Raw genomic sequence first — 15,578 nt, 5'->3', positions numbered from 1 at the left:
CTGGCCTATATAACCGCCTTAGTAGTAGTTATGACTAAGGGGCCTATTGCAGTGCCCAATGTTCGGGCAGTGAGAGCTTCGATGGATGAACGGATTCATCGGTGTTCGTTTGCACCAACTTGATTACACAGGCCGATACAGACTGCTGCAGTCGTTTCTCCCTCAATCTGTTCTATTCATTATCAGCAGCACATCTCTCATTTCAAAGGAAGATGTGCTGCCAATAATAATTGGATCACTGTGACTCACTGACCAAGTTTAAGTACCCCTGGCCTGAGGCTCAGCCTGAGCGACTGAGCTGAGCTGAGGCACAATTTTAATAATGTAAACAGTGCCTGCCTGGCCTGCTGCACTACTCAGACCAGTTACGGAGTGAGGGAAGCAGTAGTAGGTATATTTCTTCAGTTTAAAAATTGCTGCTGCCCAGAGGGGTAATTTATGTGGAGAGAATGTGTCTCAGCCAGCCTCAGGAGGAGTCATTACTGGACCAGGATTCAGGGCCTTCTTTACCAAGGGGCAAAAGGGGCAGCTGCCCCGGGCCCAGTTGCTCCTGGGGGACCCAAGGCAGCTGCCTCTTGAGCCCTGCTAGCCACTGCCCCGGGTGTCAGGCTGTCAGCTACACAGGGGGTGCTGCCATGTCATGCCTGCCGGCACTGAGTCCAGGCATCGTACTGTGTTAGAGCTGTGAATGTGATCTAGGACCTTAATGATATCATCACCATGTGACCAGTAACCTAGCAATATTACTGGTCACATGGCTATGAGGTCATCACAGGTCCTACCAGGAGTGTTGCAGAAGTTAACTGTGGAGCTTTTTTGTGTGAAGATTACATCAGAAAAAGGTGTCAGGGGCTGTTATGTTAATATACTGTAAACTACTGTATAGTGGGGTGCTGTATACTGTGTGGGGGGCTGTATACTGTGTTGTACTGTATACTGTGGGGGCCTGTATACTGTTGGGGGCCTGTATACTGTGTGGTGGGCTGTATACTGTGTGGTGGGCTTTATACTGTGGGGGTCTGTATACTGTGTGGTGGCCTGTATACTGTGGGGCCTGTATACTGTGGGGGGCCTGTATACTATGGGGGGCCTGTATACTGTGGGGGGCCTGTATACTGTGGGGGGGCTGTATACTGTGGGGGGGCCTGTATACTGTGGGGGGGCCTGTATACTGTGGGGGGGGGCCTGTATACTGTGGAGGGCCTGTATACTGTGGGGGGGCTGTATACTGTGGGGGGGCTGTATAGTGTGGGGGCCTGTATACTTTGTGGGGGCCTGTATACTGTGGGGGGCCTGTATACTGTGTGGGGGCCTGTATACTGTGTGGTGGGCTGTATACTGTATGGTGGCCTGTATACTGTGTGGTGGCCTGTATACTGTGTGGCCTGTATACTGTGGGGGGGCCTGTATACTGTGGGGGGGCCTGTATATTGTGGGGGGGCCTGTATACTGTGTGGTGGGCTGTATACTGTGTGGTGGGCTGTATACTGTGTGGGGGTCTGTATACTGTGTGGGGGCCTGTATACTGTGGGGGGGCTGTATAGTGTGGGGGGCTGTATAGTGTGGAGGCTGTATACTGTGTGGGGGCCTGTATACTGTGTGGGGGCCTGTATACTGTGGGGGGCTGTATACTGTGGGGGGCCTGTATAGTGTGGGGGCTGTATATTGTGGAGTGCTATACTGCTGTACTGTATACTGTGGGGGTCTATATACTGTATACTGTGGGTGCTGTATAGTGTGGAGTTCTATACTGCTGTACTGTATAGTGTGGGGGGCTGTATCGTGTATAGTTTGGGGTGCTGTATATGGTGAGGTGCTATACTGTAAGGTGTTGTATACTGTGGGCTGCTATACTGCTCTACTATATACTGTGGGGTACTGTATAGTGTGGGGTGCTATACTGCTGTACTGTATAGTGTGGGGGGCTGTATCGTGTATAGTTTGGGGTGCTGTATACAGTGAGGTGCTATACTGTGGGGTGATGTATACTGTGGGCTGCTATACTGCTCTATATACTGTGGGGTACTGTATAGTGTGGGGTGCTATACTGCATACTGTGTGATGCTGTATACTATAGAGTGCTATACTGCATACTGTGGGGTGCTGGGGTGCACTGTAACACTAGGGTGAGCCGAGCCCTGGTCTCCTTCCTGCAGAGCGGTGCCCACTTCCAGCCTGAGCCCAGCTGCCCAGAGCACTGATCCTGAGCCGCTGGAGTCTTCAGAACTGGAAGTATTTACAGTCATTCACTGTACTCTACCAGATGTGTGGATTTTTTGTGTGTGTGTTGTGGTGGAGGGCGTGATTGCCTGCTAAGGTGTGGGAAGGCGAGATCCAGGGGGCCCAAGTAAATTTTTGCCCAGGGTCCAATCAATATTAAAGACGGCCCTGCCAGGATTAATAATTCAGGATTATTATTGTGGGGGTCTAGTGAAATATGCACACTAGTAATATTTTTTTCCATAGGCCTATTGTGCAGCAAACTCCACTTAGGCCCCCACAGTAATAATCCTTTGTAATAGGCCTCATGCACATGACTGTTGTGTGTTATGCGGTCCCCAAATTGCGGATCCGCAAAACACGGATGGTGTCCGTGTGCATTCCACGGTTTGCGGAAAGGCATGGACAGCCAATGATATACCTGCCTATTCTTGTCCACAAAACAGACAAGAATTGGACAGGTTATATATTTTTTTTTGCGGACCACGGAACAGAGCAACAGGTGCGAACAGCATATGGAATGCTGTCCGCATCTTTTGCGGCCCCATTGAAGTGAATGGGTCCGCATCCAAGCCGCAAAAACTGCACCTCACATTCAGACCAAAACAATGGCCGTGTGCATGAGGCCTTAATCCATAGTTAGTCCTCATTATGCCCCATGGCCCAGCCAGGCCTCACTGAGAATATCAGAGGGCAATTTAATTGCATTACCTTCAGTAGTGCTGGTTAGGTTGAGGCATGCATGGAGCCAAAATGGGAATTAGCAATGACAGGGTATGTAAAGCAATATGGAACCCTGCATGTTATGAGATCCTGCAATGTGTCCTAGTTAGGATGCCATGTTTTAAAAGGTTGTCTCACATCAACTATAACTTGTCCTGCAAAAAATAAGACCTCATAAAGGTATATTAATGAAAAAACATAAGTTATAGCTCTTAGAATGCAATTTTGAAAAAATGTGCGTGATCACTAAGGGGTTAAGAACTGCTAATGCATGTTAATGATATTTGCAGTATTTGTCTCTTGTATAGTATTATTGGTAAGGTCTTGGTATTCTGTGGGGCGTTGTTTTACAAAAAGGCGCGTGTCCAAAAGTTAGGGGGCACAATACTAGATTTGCTCCGCGTGATGGCAACACACGCTATGCCACTGCTGCCTGCCCTGACCTCTGCCTGTTTCTAGACCATGAGTATTGCCTGATCCCTTGGTGCTTCACTTGTGTCATCTCTGATCCCCATGGGTCAATAGCCAACCACTCTGGTTTGTTTGGCACATAGCGTCCACACCCACAGCTGTAACAAGAACTATGTTCATTCAGTGTTTACTCACCAGGAAATATGTGATGCATATAACATGGAATTAGAATTTCAATCGAGCCTTATTATAAACAGTGATTGCTACATAGGCAAGTTACCTGTAAATTGCTTTAAAAAGGTCTTTTGAAGATATTCCGAAAGCCCTTTCATGCTGACATTTTCCTTCTCTAAAATATAAAGAACATTATTTTCTTAGATTTAAAGTACACAAAACATTTCTCTTTTTCATGTTTGAAGGGGTTTTCCCAGGTGTTTAATACGGATGACCTATCTTCAGGATAAATCCTGAATATCTGATCAGTGGGGGTCTGACATGAGCACTGCTGCCTCTTCCTAGGCCTGTGATGTCACATTCATCGTCCAAAAAATAGAAAGTGTGGCAAGTTCTTTATACACCACAGCTCCACCAGATGCCTATTAAACTTGCACTTTTACACATGTATGCCACTGACCAAAGTCCGCAGAATACTTGTGTGAAAGTAAATGTCACGTTCATCAGTCACATGACCTAGGCACAGCTCAGCCCCATTCAAGTGAATGGGACTGAGCTGTTATGCAATGGAAGGCACTGTGATTGGTAAGCTGTGAGGAGCCAAGGTACTCTTCAAACAGCAGTTTGACAGAGATGCTAGGTGTCAGACCCCTGCCAATCTGGTATTGATGACCTTAAACTTCAAAAATATTACATTTACATATAACATTACATTTAGGGTCCATTCACATATCCGTAAGTGTTTTGCGGATCTGCAAAACACGGACACCAGCAATGTGCATTCCGCAATTTGCGGACCGCACATTGCCGGCATTATAATAGAAAATGCCTAATCTTGTCTGCAATTGCGGACAAGAATAGGATATGGAATTTGGTAGTAGGACGGCTCACCCTCTATATATTTATATATACATTTATCTATTTTGAAGGGAAATCTATATATTTATATATACAAGAATAGGACATGTTCTATTTTTTTGCAGAAACGAAAGCACAGATGCGGAAATGCGGATCCGCAAATGCGGATGCGGACAGAACATTCCGGCCCCATTGAAAATTAATGGGTCTGCACCCGTTCTGCAAAATTACGGAACGGATGCAGACCCATTTTGCGGACATGTGAATGGACCCTTACATTACATTTCCCTTATCAAGGAATTTAAGAAAATATATTTTAAAAATTGCTTTCTTTAGGAACTATTCACATTATGTTAATGTCCTCCTTGTAACGTGTATATTCCAAGTTGCTCTTGGAGGATGTTCTGATACCATTCTTTATTCATGGCAGTGGTCTTCAAAATTGTCAGTGGATCCACTCACTTGGAATAGAAGCAGAACCACACATGAATGTGGGGACATGACACATGACTCATGGTAGCCCTCATCTTTTCTTCTAAGGACAATATCCCAAACAGTGTGAAAAGAGCCTCAGAGAAAATAATTGTATCCAGTCCAGTATATGGGTTGTACTCATATTACCAATCGCCCCCTGATGTTTTGGGCTATACCACCCATTGGAATTCATCGGAACACAGCTGGAGAATAATACTTCTTTCCCTAATGTGCATCCTTGGTGACCCCCTTACAGAGCTGGGATTTACCACACCACGGCATACACAGGGAGTCCTAGGAAGTGACTTGGGATCGCTACCTGGGTGTACAGAGTAGTGATGAGCGGCATAGGCAATATTCGTTTTAGCGATATTTCGCAAATTTTTTGCATAATATTCGCAATTAATTCACGAATTCTAGAATTTGTGATCTCCAGTAATTATTTTCGCAAATGCGCAAATCGGCACTAATGATGCTCCTATTTTTTGCGCAATACATGCAACTTCACATTTTATCAGGTCTGAGTAGATATTACTGATTGGTGCACTAAGTATTGTTGTGACATCACTATGTCTGTAGCATGTATGTATAGACAGCATGAGAAACTGTAAGACCATTACTTTTTAATAAGCGCACAGGAATCACCCTTTGGTTGTATATATTCTTTCATTATTTTTGGGCTTATTTTTAAATGGTTTATTAACCCCTTCACGCAACATCACGTACATGTACGTGGGGGAATGTGGTGCCTCACTGCATCCCCACGTGCATGTACGTGATCGGCTTTCACTGTCAGCGCAGGGACCGAAGCGCTGAAGGTTCAGTGAAGCCAGCGTGCTGGGGTTGCTAGGCAACCAGAGAAGCTGGAAGGAGATGTATTGGACCCCTGACCCGCCCACGATCGCTGTGATTGGTCCAATACTGCAGAGGGACCAATCGCAGCGCATCGGGGCAGGTAAGGGGGGGTTAGGGAGGGACTGTGTGCCTCTCCTTCTCTGATCGTCCCCATTCCTGTCAGGGAAGCGATCAGAGAAGGAGAGTGTGACAATCTACTGTACCTATCACATGTATACTAGTCATGGAGCACTGCTACTTAGCGCTCCATGATTAGTATACTCCTCATCGCATTTAACTGTCACCGCATTTAATTGTCCCCCCCCCCCCCCCGTATCGGCGATCGCTGCAAACCGCAGGTCAATTCAGACCTGCGGTTTGCAGCGCTTTATGTAGTTTCTGTCAGGGACCGCAGGGATCAGAAACCTAAAAATTGCCAAAAATCGTTTTTTTTAACCCCCCCCTGCACCCCTGAATTCATTTATGTGGCGGGGTGCAGGGGGGCGGTTTGTGGGCGGTGCTGGGCGGTGCGGCAGTTGCGGGAGGCGGGCGGTGCGGCAGGCGGGATCGCAATCCCCCGCCCACCTCCCATTATAATAATCGTTGGCGTCTAGTGGGTTATACCAGGGTGCCAGCACATTGCTGGCACCCTGGTATAAACGGCTGACATCGGTGATGCGATGTCAGCCGTTTAACCCTTTCCATACCGCGGTCCGTACGGACCGCGGTATGGAAAAGGTTAACAGCTCAGGGAGCTCCCTCCCTCTCCCATCGGAGGGCTGCTGTACCTTTGCAGCCCCCTGATGGAGAGGGAGAGAGCCCCCAGACAGCCCCCCCAGAGCCCCGTCCTTACCCTTCCCCGTCTGCGCAGTTCTGACCATAACTGAGCAGACGGGGAAGGTTCCCATGGCAACAGGACGCCTTCTCAGGCATCCTGCTGTCCATGGTGCTGAACAGATCTGTGCTGAAAGCATAGATCTGTTCAGTGTAAGTAAAATATAGTACAGTGCAATATATATTGTACTGTACTGTATTATACAGACATCAGACCCACTGGATCTTCAAGAACCAAGTGGGTCTGGGTAAAAAAAAAGTGAAAAAAGTGAAAAAAAAGTAAAAATCAAAAAACACATTTATCACTGATTAAACATGTGAAAAATAAAATTCCCTAGACATGTTTGGTATCGCCGCGTCCGTAACGACCTGATCTATAAAATGGTCATGTTACTTTTCCCGAACGGTGAACGCTATAAAAATAGAAAATAAAAAACTATGATGAAATTGAAATTTTGCCCACCTTACTTCCCCAAAAAAGGTAATAAAAGTGATCAAAAAAGTCGCATGTACGCCAAAATTGTAACAATCAAACCGTCATCTCATCCCGCAAAAAATGAGACCCTACTTAAGATAATCGCCCAAAAACTGAAAAAACTATGGCTCTTAGACTATGGAAACACTAAAACATTATTTTTTTTGTTTCAAAAATGAAATCATTGTGTAAAACTTATATAAATAAAAAAAGTATACATATTAGGTATTGCCGCGTCCGTATCGACCGGCTCTATAAAAATATCACATGAACTAACCCCTCAGAAGACCACCGTAAAAAAATAAAAATAAAAACGGTGTAGAAAAATAAGTTTTTTGTCATCTTACGTCACAAAAAGTGTAATAGCAAGCGATCAAAAAGTCATATGCACCCCAACATAGTGCCAATCAAACCGTCATCTCATCTCGCAAAAAATGAGACCCTACTTAAGATAATCGCCCCAAAACTGTAAAAACTATGGCTCTTAGACTATGGAGAAACTAAAACATTTTTTTTGTTTTAAAAATGAAATCATTGTGTAAAACTTACATAAAAAAAATAATTGTATACATATTAGGTATCGCCGCGTCCGTGACAACCTGCTCTATAAAATTACCACATGATCTAACCTGTCAGATGAATGTTGTAAATAACAATAAAAAAAAACGATGCCAAAAAAGCTATTTCTTGTTACCTTGCCGCACAAAAAGTGTAATATAGAGCAACCAAAAATCATATGTACCCTAAACTAGTACCAACAAAACTGCCACCCTATCCCGTAGTTTCTAAAATGGGGTCACTTTTTTGGAGTTTCTACTCTAGGGGTGCATCAGGGGGGCTTCAAATGGGACATGGTGTCAAAAAACCAGTCCAGCAAAATCTGCCTTCCAAAAACCATATGGCGCACCTTTCACTCTACGCCCCGCTGTGTGGCCGTACAGTAGTTTACGACCACATATGGGGTGTTTCTGTAAACGGCAGAGTCAGGGCAATAAAGATACAGTCTTGTTTGGCTGTTAACCCTTGCTTTGTTAGTGGAAAAAATTGGTTAAAATGGAAAATTAGGCAAAAAAATGAAATTCTCAAATTTCCTCCCCATTTGCCAATAACTCTTGTGCAACACCTAAAGGGTTAACGAAGTTTGTAAAATCCGTTTTGAATACCTTGAGGGGTGTACTTTCTTAGATGGGGTCACTTTTAGGGAGTTTCTACTCTAGGGGTGCATCAGGGGGCTTCAAATGGCACATGGTGTAAATAAACCAGTCCAGCAAAACCTGCCTTCCAAAAACCATACGGCGCACCTTTCACTCTACGCCCCGCTGTGTGGCCGTACAGTAGTTTACGACCACATATGGGGTGTTTCTGTAAACGGCAGAGTCAGGGCAATAAAGATACAGTCTTGTTTGGCTGTTAACCCTTGCTTTGTTAGTGGAAAAAATTGGTTAAAATGGAAAATTAGGCAAAAAAATGAAATTCTCAAATTTCATCCCCATTTGCCAATAACTCTTGTGCAACACCTAAAGGGTTAACAAAGTTTGTAAAATCAGTTTTGAATACCTTGAGGGGTGTAGTTTATAGAATAGGGTCATTTTTGGGTGGTTTCTATTATGTAAGCCTTGCAAAGTGACTTCAGACCTGTAGTGGTCCCTAAAAATTGGATTTCTGAAAAATTTCAAGATTTGCCTTGTAACATCCCCAAAAAATAAAATATCATTCCCAAAATAATTCAAACATGAAGTACACATATGGGGAATGTAAAGTCATCACAATTTTTGGGGATATTACTATGTATTACAGAAGTAGAGAAACTGAAACTTTGAAATTTGCTAAATTTTTTCCAAATTTGGGGTAAATTTGGTATTTTTTTATGCAAAAAAATTAATTTTGGGACTTAATTTTTCCAGTGTCATGAAGTATCTCAGAACGGCCTGGATAAGTCAAAGCGTTTTAAAGTTAACAGCACTTAAAGTGACACTGGTCAGATTTGCAAAAAATGACCTGGTCCTTAAGGTGAAATAAGGCTGTGTCTTGAAGGGGTTAAAAGTTAAGTATTAAATTAATGAGGAAAACCATTCATGTTAATCAGTCCTGTTCAGTCCAATCACTGTACTCCCTGTAGAATCTCAGCCTGTCCTTGATACTTTTCTTGGGGACAAGTGACTTCTTGTCATTTATCAAAACTGTTGTAAAGGAAAACTGGCTTAGTGGCCCTTAAAAAAACATCAGATTCCACCTTTCATCTTTCAGAGCTCCTTTGGAAAATGAAAGGTAAAACCCAGTTGGTGGCCCATTAGTGCCGGTGACAACACCAGGGACACTGCTAGGCGGGGGCAAGGGCAAGGGAGAGCATAGGAGCATCCGATGCTCATCTCAGAGGGGCTGCCTGGACAACTCATTTAGTAAATTTGAAGGGACTTCTAAATTGTGGGAAAAGTTTCTTCCAGGTGTAATTTTTTGTAAAGAGACAAACTTTATCTCGGAGAGAGATTTTAGGATTAGGGTGTATACGTTTATGTAATGCGGATCAATGATCTGATTCGGCAGCTCCTCATAGATATCAGTAGGATCAAAGGATTTAGAAACAGCATCAGCAGTTTTTTCTAGCACAATGGTAGATGAGAATTAGGTCAAAATGACAGAAGAGTGCACATCACACTTAGGATTCAGTCATGAGTTGATTGAAGGTATAGATTATGATTGGAAGTTTAGCTCCTTCCAGGACATGACTATTTCTCTAAGGGCTCATTCGGACGACTGTATATTTGTGTCTGCATCCGTTCCTCAATTCAGTTCAATGGTGCTGCAAAAAATGCGGACAGCACATTCTGTAGCCCCACAAAATAAGAAAACAATAAAACATGTTCTATTAATGTCCTCAATTGTACAAGAATAGGCATTTTTATCAAAGGGCTGGCTGTTCTGTTCCTCAAAATGCGGAACACACACGGTTAGTATCCGGTTGTCTGCATGAGCCCTTAGCTGTGTCTAACAGAAACGAATACTCGGTTACTGATGGAATAATTCTTCTCTGCAGCAGTAGATTTTTTGGAAGAGAAGCTACAAAGATAGTTCTTAACTTTGACTGTTGTGAAAGCAAAATACTCCAACCTGGAAGATGTTTAAGAAGCTTAAAAGGTTTACACTGTGGAATCTGGCCAATTGCGAAAATATGCCCCTTTATGGGTGAGAGCTGTTAGGTTTGTCACCAGTTGAGAGTGATTTAGATGAACTGCCAGCAATAACAGGTGAAGCCAAGAAACCTCTGCAGAGTGTTAAGGCCTACAGCTTGTGGTCAGTTCAGGATTGCTGTGATCCATCTGTAATGCTTCAGAGGACATGATATATCCCAAAAATGTATTAAAACCACATTTACTCCAGGGATGCTACATTTGGAAAAAATGAGACACAGAGTAGCCAATATTGACTCATCACTACCCAACATACACATAAAAAATTATTCTACTATGTCCCAATTCAGAGTGCAGCCAATATCCAGACCATCCAAATTGACTTTTCTTCAGCTGACTCCAGATGGCAGACTCTGTCAGCTAATCAAGCTTAAAGAGGACCTTTCACCAAAAAAAATAAAATTAAACTAAGACTATAGCGTTACTTACATGCCCCCATGATTTCTTGAACGTTAATTATTTTTTCATTCTGTGCCCCCGTTTGTCCGCTATGCCCCCCGGAATAATTCCCGCAGTTTATGCTAATGAGCCAGCCTCAAATGGGCTGGCTTTAAAAGTTCTCCCGGATGACAGCCTAATGCTCTCCCCCAGCAGATGATGTCAGAAGGGTCTGACCACGGCTCTGTCCCCATTGAATACACCTACACGTTCAGCCGATCCGAACATGTGTATGGCCGAGCGATCTTCTGGAATGTGTTTGGCTGCCTTTAGAACTGTTGTGCCTCTCCATTGTAAGCTGTTATAGATGAAATAGATGACAGATGAAATCGCTCCAGTTCTCTGAAGTCTCGCGAGAACTGGAGCGTCTTCTCCCTGGCTAAGAGCGGAGCGCGCTGATTGGATGCGCTCCGTGCCAGGGAGAAGATGGAAGGCACGCCCGCGAGAACTTTTAAAGCCAGCCCATTTGAGGCTGGCTCATTAGCATAAACTGCGGGAATTATTCCGGGGGGCATAGCGGACAAACGGGGGCACAGAATGAAAAAAGAATTAATGTTCAAGAAATCATGGGGGCATGTAAGTAACGCTATAGTCTTAGTTTAATTTTTTTTTAGGTGAAAGGTCCTCTTTAAAGAGAAAGAGAGGACATTGTGCTGACCCAGGGGCATAGCTAATGAAAGCGATCACTGGTATTCACTTTATAAGACACACTGTGACTACGTCTTATAAGTTGAAAGATATCGTCATTGGCAGTGCACTTCTGGCAAGGATGACCACTGCAACCCCTATAGCTATGCCACTGTGCAGATCGCATGGAAATGTTTGAAAGACATATCATTGATCATATACACTCACCTAAAGAATTATTAGGAACACCATACTAATACGGTGTTGGACCCCCTTTTGCCTTCAGAACTGCCTTAATTCTACTTGGCATTGATTCAACAAGGTGCTGATTTCTTTAGAAATGTTGGCCCATATTGATAGGATAGCATCTTGCAGTTGATGGAGATTTGAGGGATGCACATCCAGGGCACAAAGCTCCCGTTCCACCACATCCCAAAGATGCTCTATTGGGTTGAGATCTGGTGACTGTGGGGGCCATTTTAGTACAGTGAACTCATTGTCATGTTCAAGAAACCAATTTGAAATGATTCGAGCTTTGTGACATGGTGCATTATCCTGCTGGAAGTAGCCATCAGAGGATGGGTACATGGTGGTCATGAAGGGATTGACATGGTCAGAAACAATGCTCAGGTAGCCCATGGCATTTAAACGATGGCCAATTGGCACTAAGGGGCCTAAAGTGTGCCCAGAAAAATCCCCCACACCATTACACCACCACCAGCCTGCACAGTGGTAACAAGGCATGATGGATACATGTTCTCATTCTGTTTACGCCAAATTCGGACTCTACCATTTGAATGTCTGAACAGAAATCGAGACTCATCAGACCAGGCAACATTTTTCCAGTCTTCAACAGTCCAATTTTGGTAAGCTTGTGCAAATTGTAGCCTCTTTTTTTATTTGTAGTGGAGATGAGTGGTACCCGGTGGGTTCTTCTGCTGTTGTAGCCCATCCGCCTCAAGGTTGTGGCTTCACAAATGCTTTGCTGCATACCTCGGTTGTACCGAGTGGTTATTTCAGTCAACGTTGCTTTTCTATCAGCTTGAATCAGTCGGCCCATTCTCCTCTGACCTCTAGCATCAACAAGGCATTTTCGCCCACAGTTCTGCCGCATACTGGATGTTTTTCCCTTTTCACATCATTCTTTGTAAACCCTAGAAATGGTTGTGCGTGAAAATCCCAGTAACTGATCAGATTGTGAAATACTCAGACCGGCCCGTCTGGCACCAACAACCATGCCACGCTCAAAATTGCTTAAATCACCTTTCTTTCCCATTCTGACATTCAGTTTGGAGTTCATGGGATTGTCTTGACCAGGACCACAACCCCACATGCATTGAAGCAACTGCCATGTGATTGGTTGACTAGATAATCGCATTAATGAGAAATAGAACAGGTGATCCTAATAATTCTTTAGGTGAGTGTACTCACAAAAGAGCATTACAAAGTGCTTCAATAAGATAGCATGCTGCACGCTGACCATCTAGACCAACCCAGGGTTTCGTCTCCTTCCAGCTTCTTTTGGGACATGATCAGCACAGATTAGTAAATAGAGATTGCATTGCGGTTCGCCCGGCGGTCGTTTTGTGGCAAACTTTGCATGTTCGCGATTCGCTGAATATATGGAGATATTCACGCCTGCCATATTCTTTTACATTGTGAAGAACTTTGACCCATGACATGACACATCCATCAGGTGGTATAGGACAGCCAATTGAGATGTTTCATCACAAGGACATACCCTCTACCTTATAAATAAACCTGATCTGGCCACCATTTTACATTCAGTGTTTTGCCAGTATAGGGAGAGGTTGCTGTGTGGAGCAGGGACAGACTGTTAGGGACACCAAACGCTAGCTTATAGGGCCACAAAAGCCTTTTTAAGGACTGGTATAGGTATGCTATCGATAGGTGTGATACACAGAGGGGTGCGATATACTTACAATATACTTTTATAATGAGTCAAAAACACATAGATCTATATAGTGATCACGTGGACGTCAGGGGCCTAGGGGCTTACTAGGGCCATTTTTATATATGGTAAGGTTCCGGACGGGGTTGCTCTTATCAGGACGGGTGGTCTGTGGTTAGGCTATCAGGGCCAGAATAGCATGTCCCTGTAGGGCAATATCAGGGACAGTTCTTTGCCCACCCTGTACTTCAATACCCCATCATCATCTAGCCCAGGGATAGATGGTTTTTGATTCATGGATGTGCACTGGAACCCCCCTATGGTTTCTTATTTGGTGCCGCCGAGCACCTGGTTTAGTGCCACCGAGCACTTGTTATTGACTATCACATCTATGCTTTTTGGTTAACTTTAATAAATGAATTTATTTTCATTTTTAGGGATATCTTTTCCATTCACACGTCCACAAAATGGGTCCGCATACGTTCTGCAATTTTGCAGGAAGGGGGCAGACCCATTCATTTTCAAAGGGTCCAGAATGTGCTGTCCGCATCCGTGCTTCCGTTTTTCGCAAAAAAATAGAACATGTCCTTTTCTTGTCCGTAATTGCAGACAAGATTAGGCATTTTCTATTATAGTGCTGGCGATGTGTGGTCCACAAATTGCGGAATGCACATTGCCGGTGTCTGTGTTTTGCAGATCCGCAAAACACTTACGGACGTGTGAATGGACCCTCATGGTAACATTATTAAAGGTTACGTTTTATCTTTATGTATATTCTAATGGATTGCCTTCCTTGTACAATGTTATAATATACTTTCTATGTTAGAAAGTATATTATAGTGCATTTGTATTATGCGGCAGTTGTGTGCTGTTCTGCTGTGATACTGCTGTTATATAGAGGGACAAGTGTTATTGGAACAAATAATTTCTACTGGTGTGATATACCAGTCACCCCCCCAAAAAACTGATTAAAGCAGGGTGTTATATACCAATATACTTTCTTTATAGTGTATTTGGGAACTGTATAGTGCATTTGCGTATGCGCGTACGCAAAAATTATCTTGCTGATATTTCGCATCGAAAAAAATAATTAATGTAGATCGCAAAAATACATCTGGTATGTCAATGTTGTGGGACTATTTGTGCACTTCTGGTAATTTTTTATTGGCTGCAAATATGAGCTGAAGGTTTTTCAGGTTCACCTGCCATTAAAATGAATGAGACCCGCCGCGAACTTGCGGTCCGTGAACATTTGATTGCGTTTGCGCACCGTCCCGGCAGATGTTTGTCCATCATTATTAGTAAATACATTATATAGTCAGAGTTAACCCCTTCCGCAATAGTCATTAAATAGAAATATCCATATGATATAAAAATCACTATAAAACCAAACACAAATCACACAGTAAACTGTTACAAACCACACATTTAGCTGGACACTTATAAACACTGACGTTTTACACGCCAATCTCAATCTCTCCCCTGCTTGCCTTAGATGCACTGCAATTGATGCATGCCTCAACCGACTGATGCATCTTTGCAGATCCATGCGATAACGCAGAAATCTAGACCAGCAAGGGAGCTAACCAAGATCTCTGCTATAATCTAGGCCAATTTTATGGCCCCATTACATTCGTCAAGCATCAGGCAGATAATCGGTAGCAAGCGTTCTTAGGAAAGGTGCAAAATTCTCATCCATCGGGTAATAAAATCATTTGTGCAGTCACCTAAATCAGCAGACCATGTATCTGTATGGGGAAGAGCGATGGCATTAGAAATGGTTCCTCCTCATTCTGTGGAGGAGATCGCTGTATGTGAATGAATCAGTCTTCACTGACAAGCAGACGGTTTCTGGGAAGGAATTCTTCCTTCCCAACAATTGTCTGCTCAATTGAACAGTGCCTTTAGGAGGAATGCCAGAATTCATGGAGACAGAACTGAGAGACAGGGTAGAAGGTTGAGGAAGGCTTTTGAAAACAGCCTGGATCTCATCGGGTAATTTGATTGGATGACTGGTGAATGCATTTTGAGCCATGTCAGTCCCAGGAGCACCTTAGTGCTAAAATTAGGAAGAACACCCAAAAAATTTCATCAAAATGAACAGCTCCCACTTGGAGTAACAACTAATTAGAACGGAGTCGAAAAAGACAGTGTAATTGTGGAGGTAAGTATTAATGGTGTCTAAAGAGGACACAATGGAATATTTAGCCTACTGGCCAGAAAAAAGTCTAACAATGGAACGACTCGAAGAAGAGAAAAATTTGTGTACAATTGTAACATTGGCAAAAGTATATAATTAGTGGAGGGTAGCGCAAGACCCAAGATGATCCCCATTTTGACTTAGGGTCCGGAGCAGAGATGAGTGAACTACTTGAGATTCGGTTTGGTTCAGGTTCACAGAATTTTTTCA

General features: G+C 43.6%; 1 protein-coding gene across 1 annotated transcript in view; it reads right to left on the bottom strand.

Moving 5' to 3' along the window:
• LOC122932900 (acetylserotonin O-methyltransferase-like) overlaps positions 1-15,578 on the bottom strand; it is a 167,302-nt gene that overhangs the window by 117,049 nt on the left and 34,675 nt on the right. Inside the window, exon 4 of the mRNA XM_044287568.1 lies at positions 3,635-3,703. Within this exon, the coding sequence (XP_044143503.1) occupies positions 3,635-3,703 (69 nt within the window). The remainder of the gene's footprint in view (positions 1-3,634; positions 3,704-15,578) is intronic.

This window comes from Bufo gargarizans, chromosome 3 (assembly GCF_014858855.1).
Source record: "Bufo gargarizans isolate SCDJY-AF-19 chromosome 3, ASM1485885v1, whole genome shotgun sequence".
NCBI lineage: Eukaryota > Metazoa > Chordata > Amphibia > Anura > Bufonidae > Bufo > Bufo gargarizans.
The sequence above is the reverse complement of the archived record's forward strand: the minus strand, read 5'-3'. Positions and strand labels throughout refer to the sequence as shown.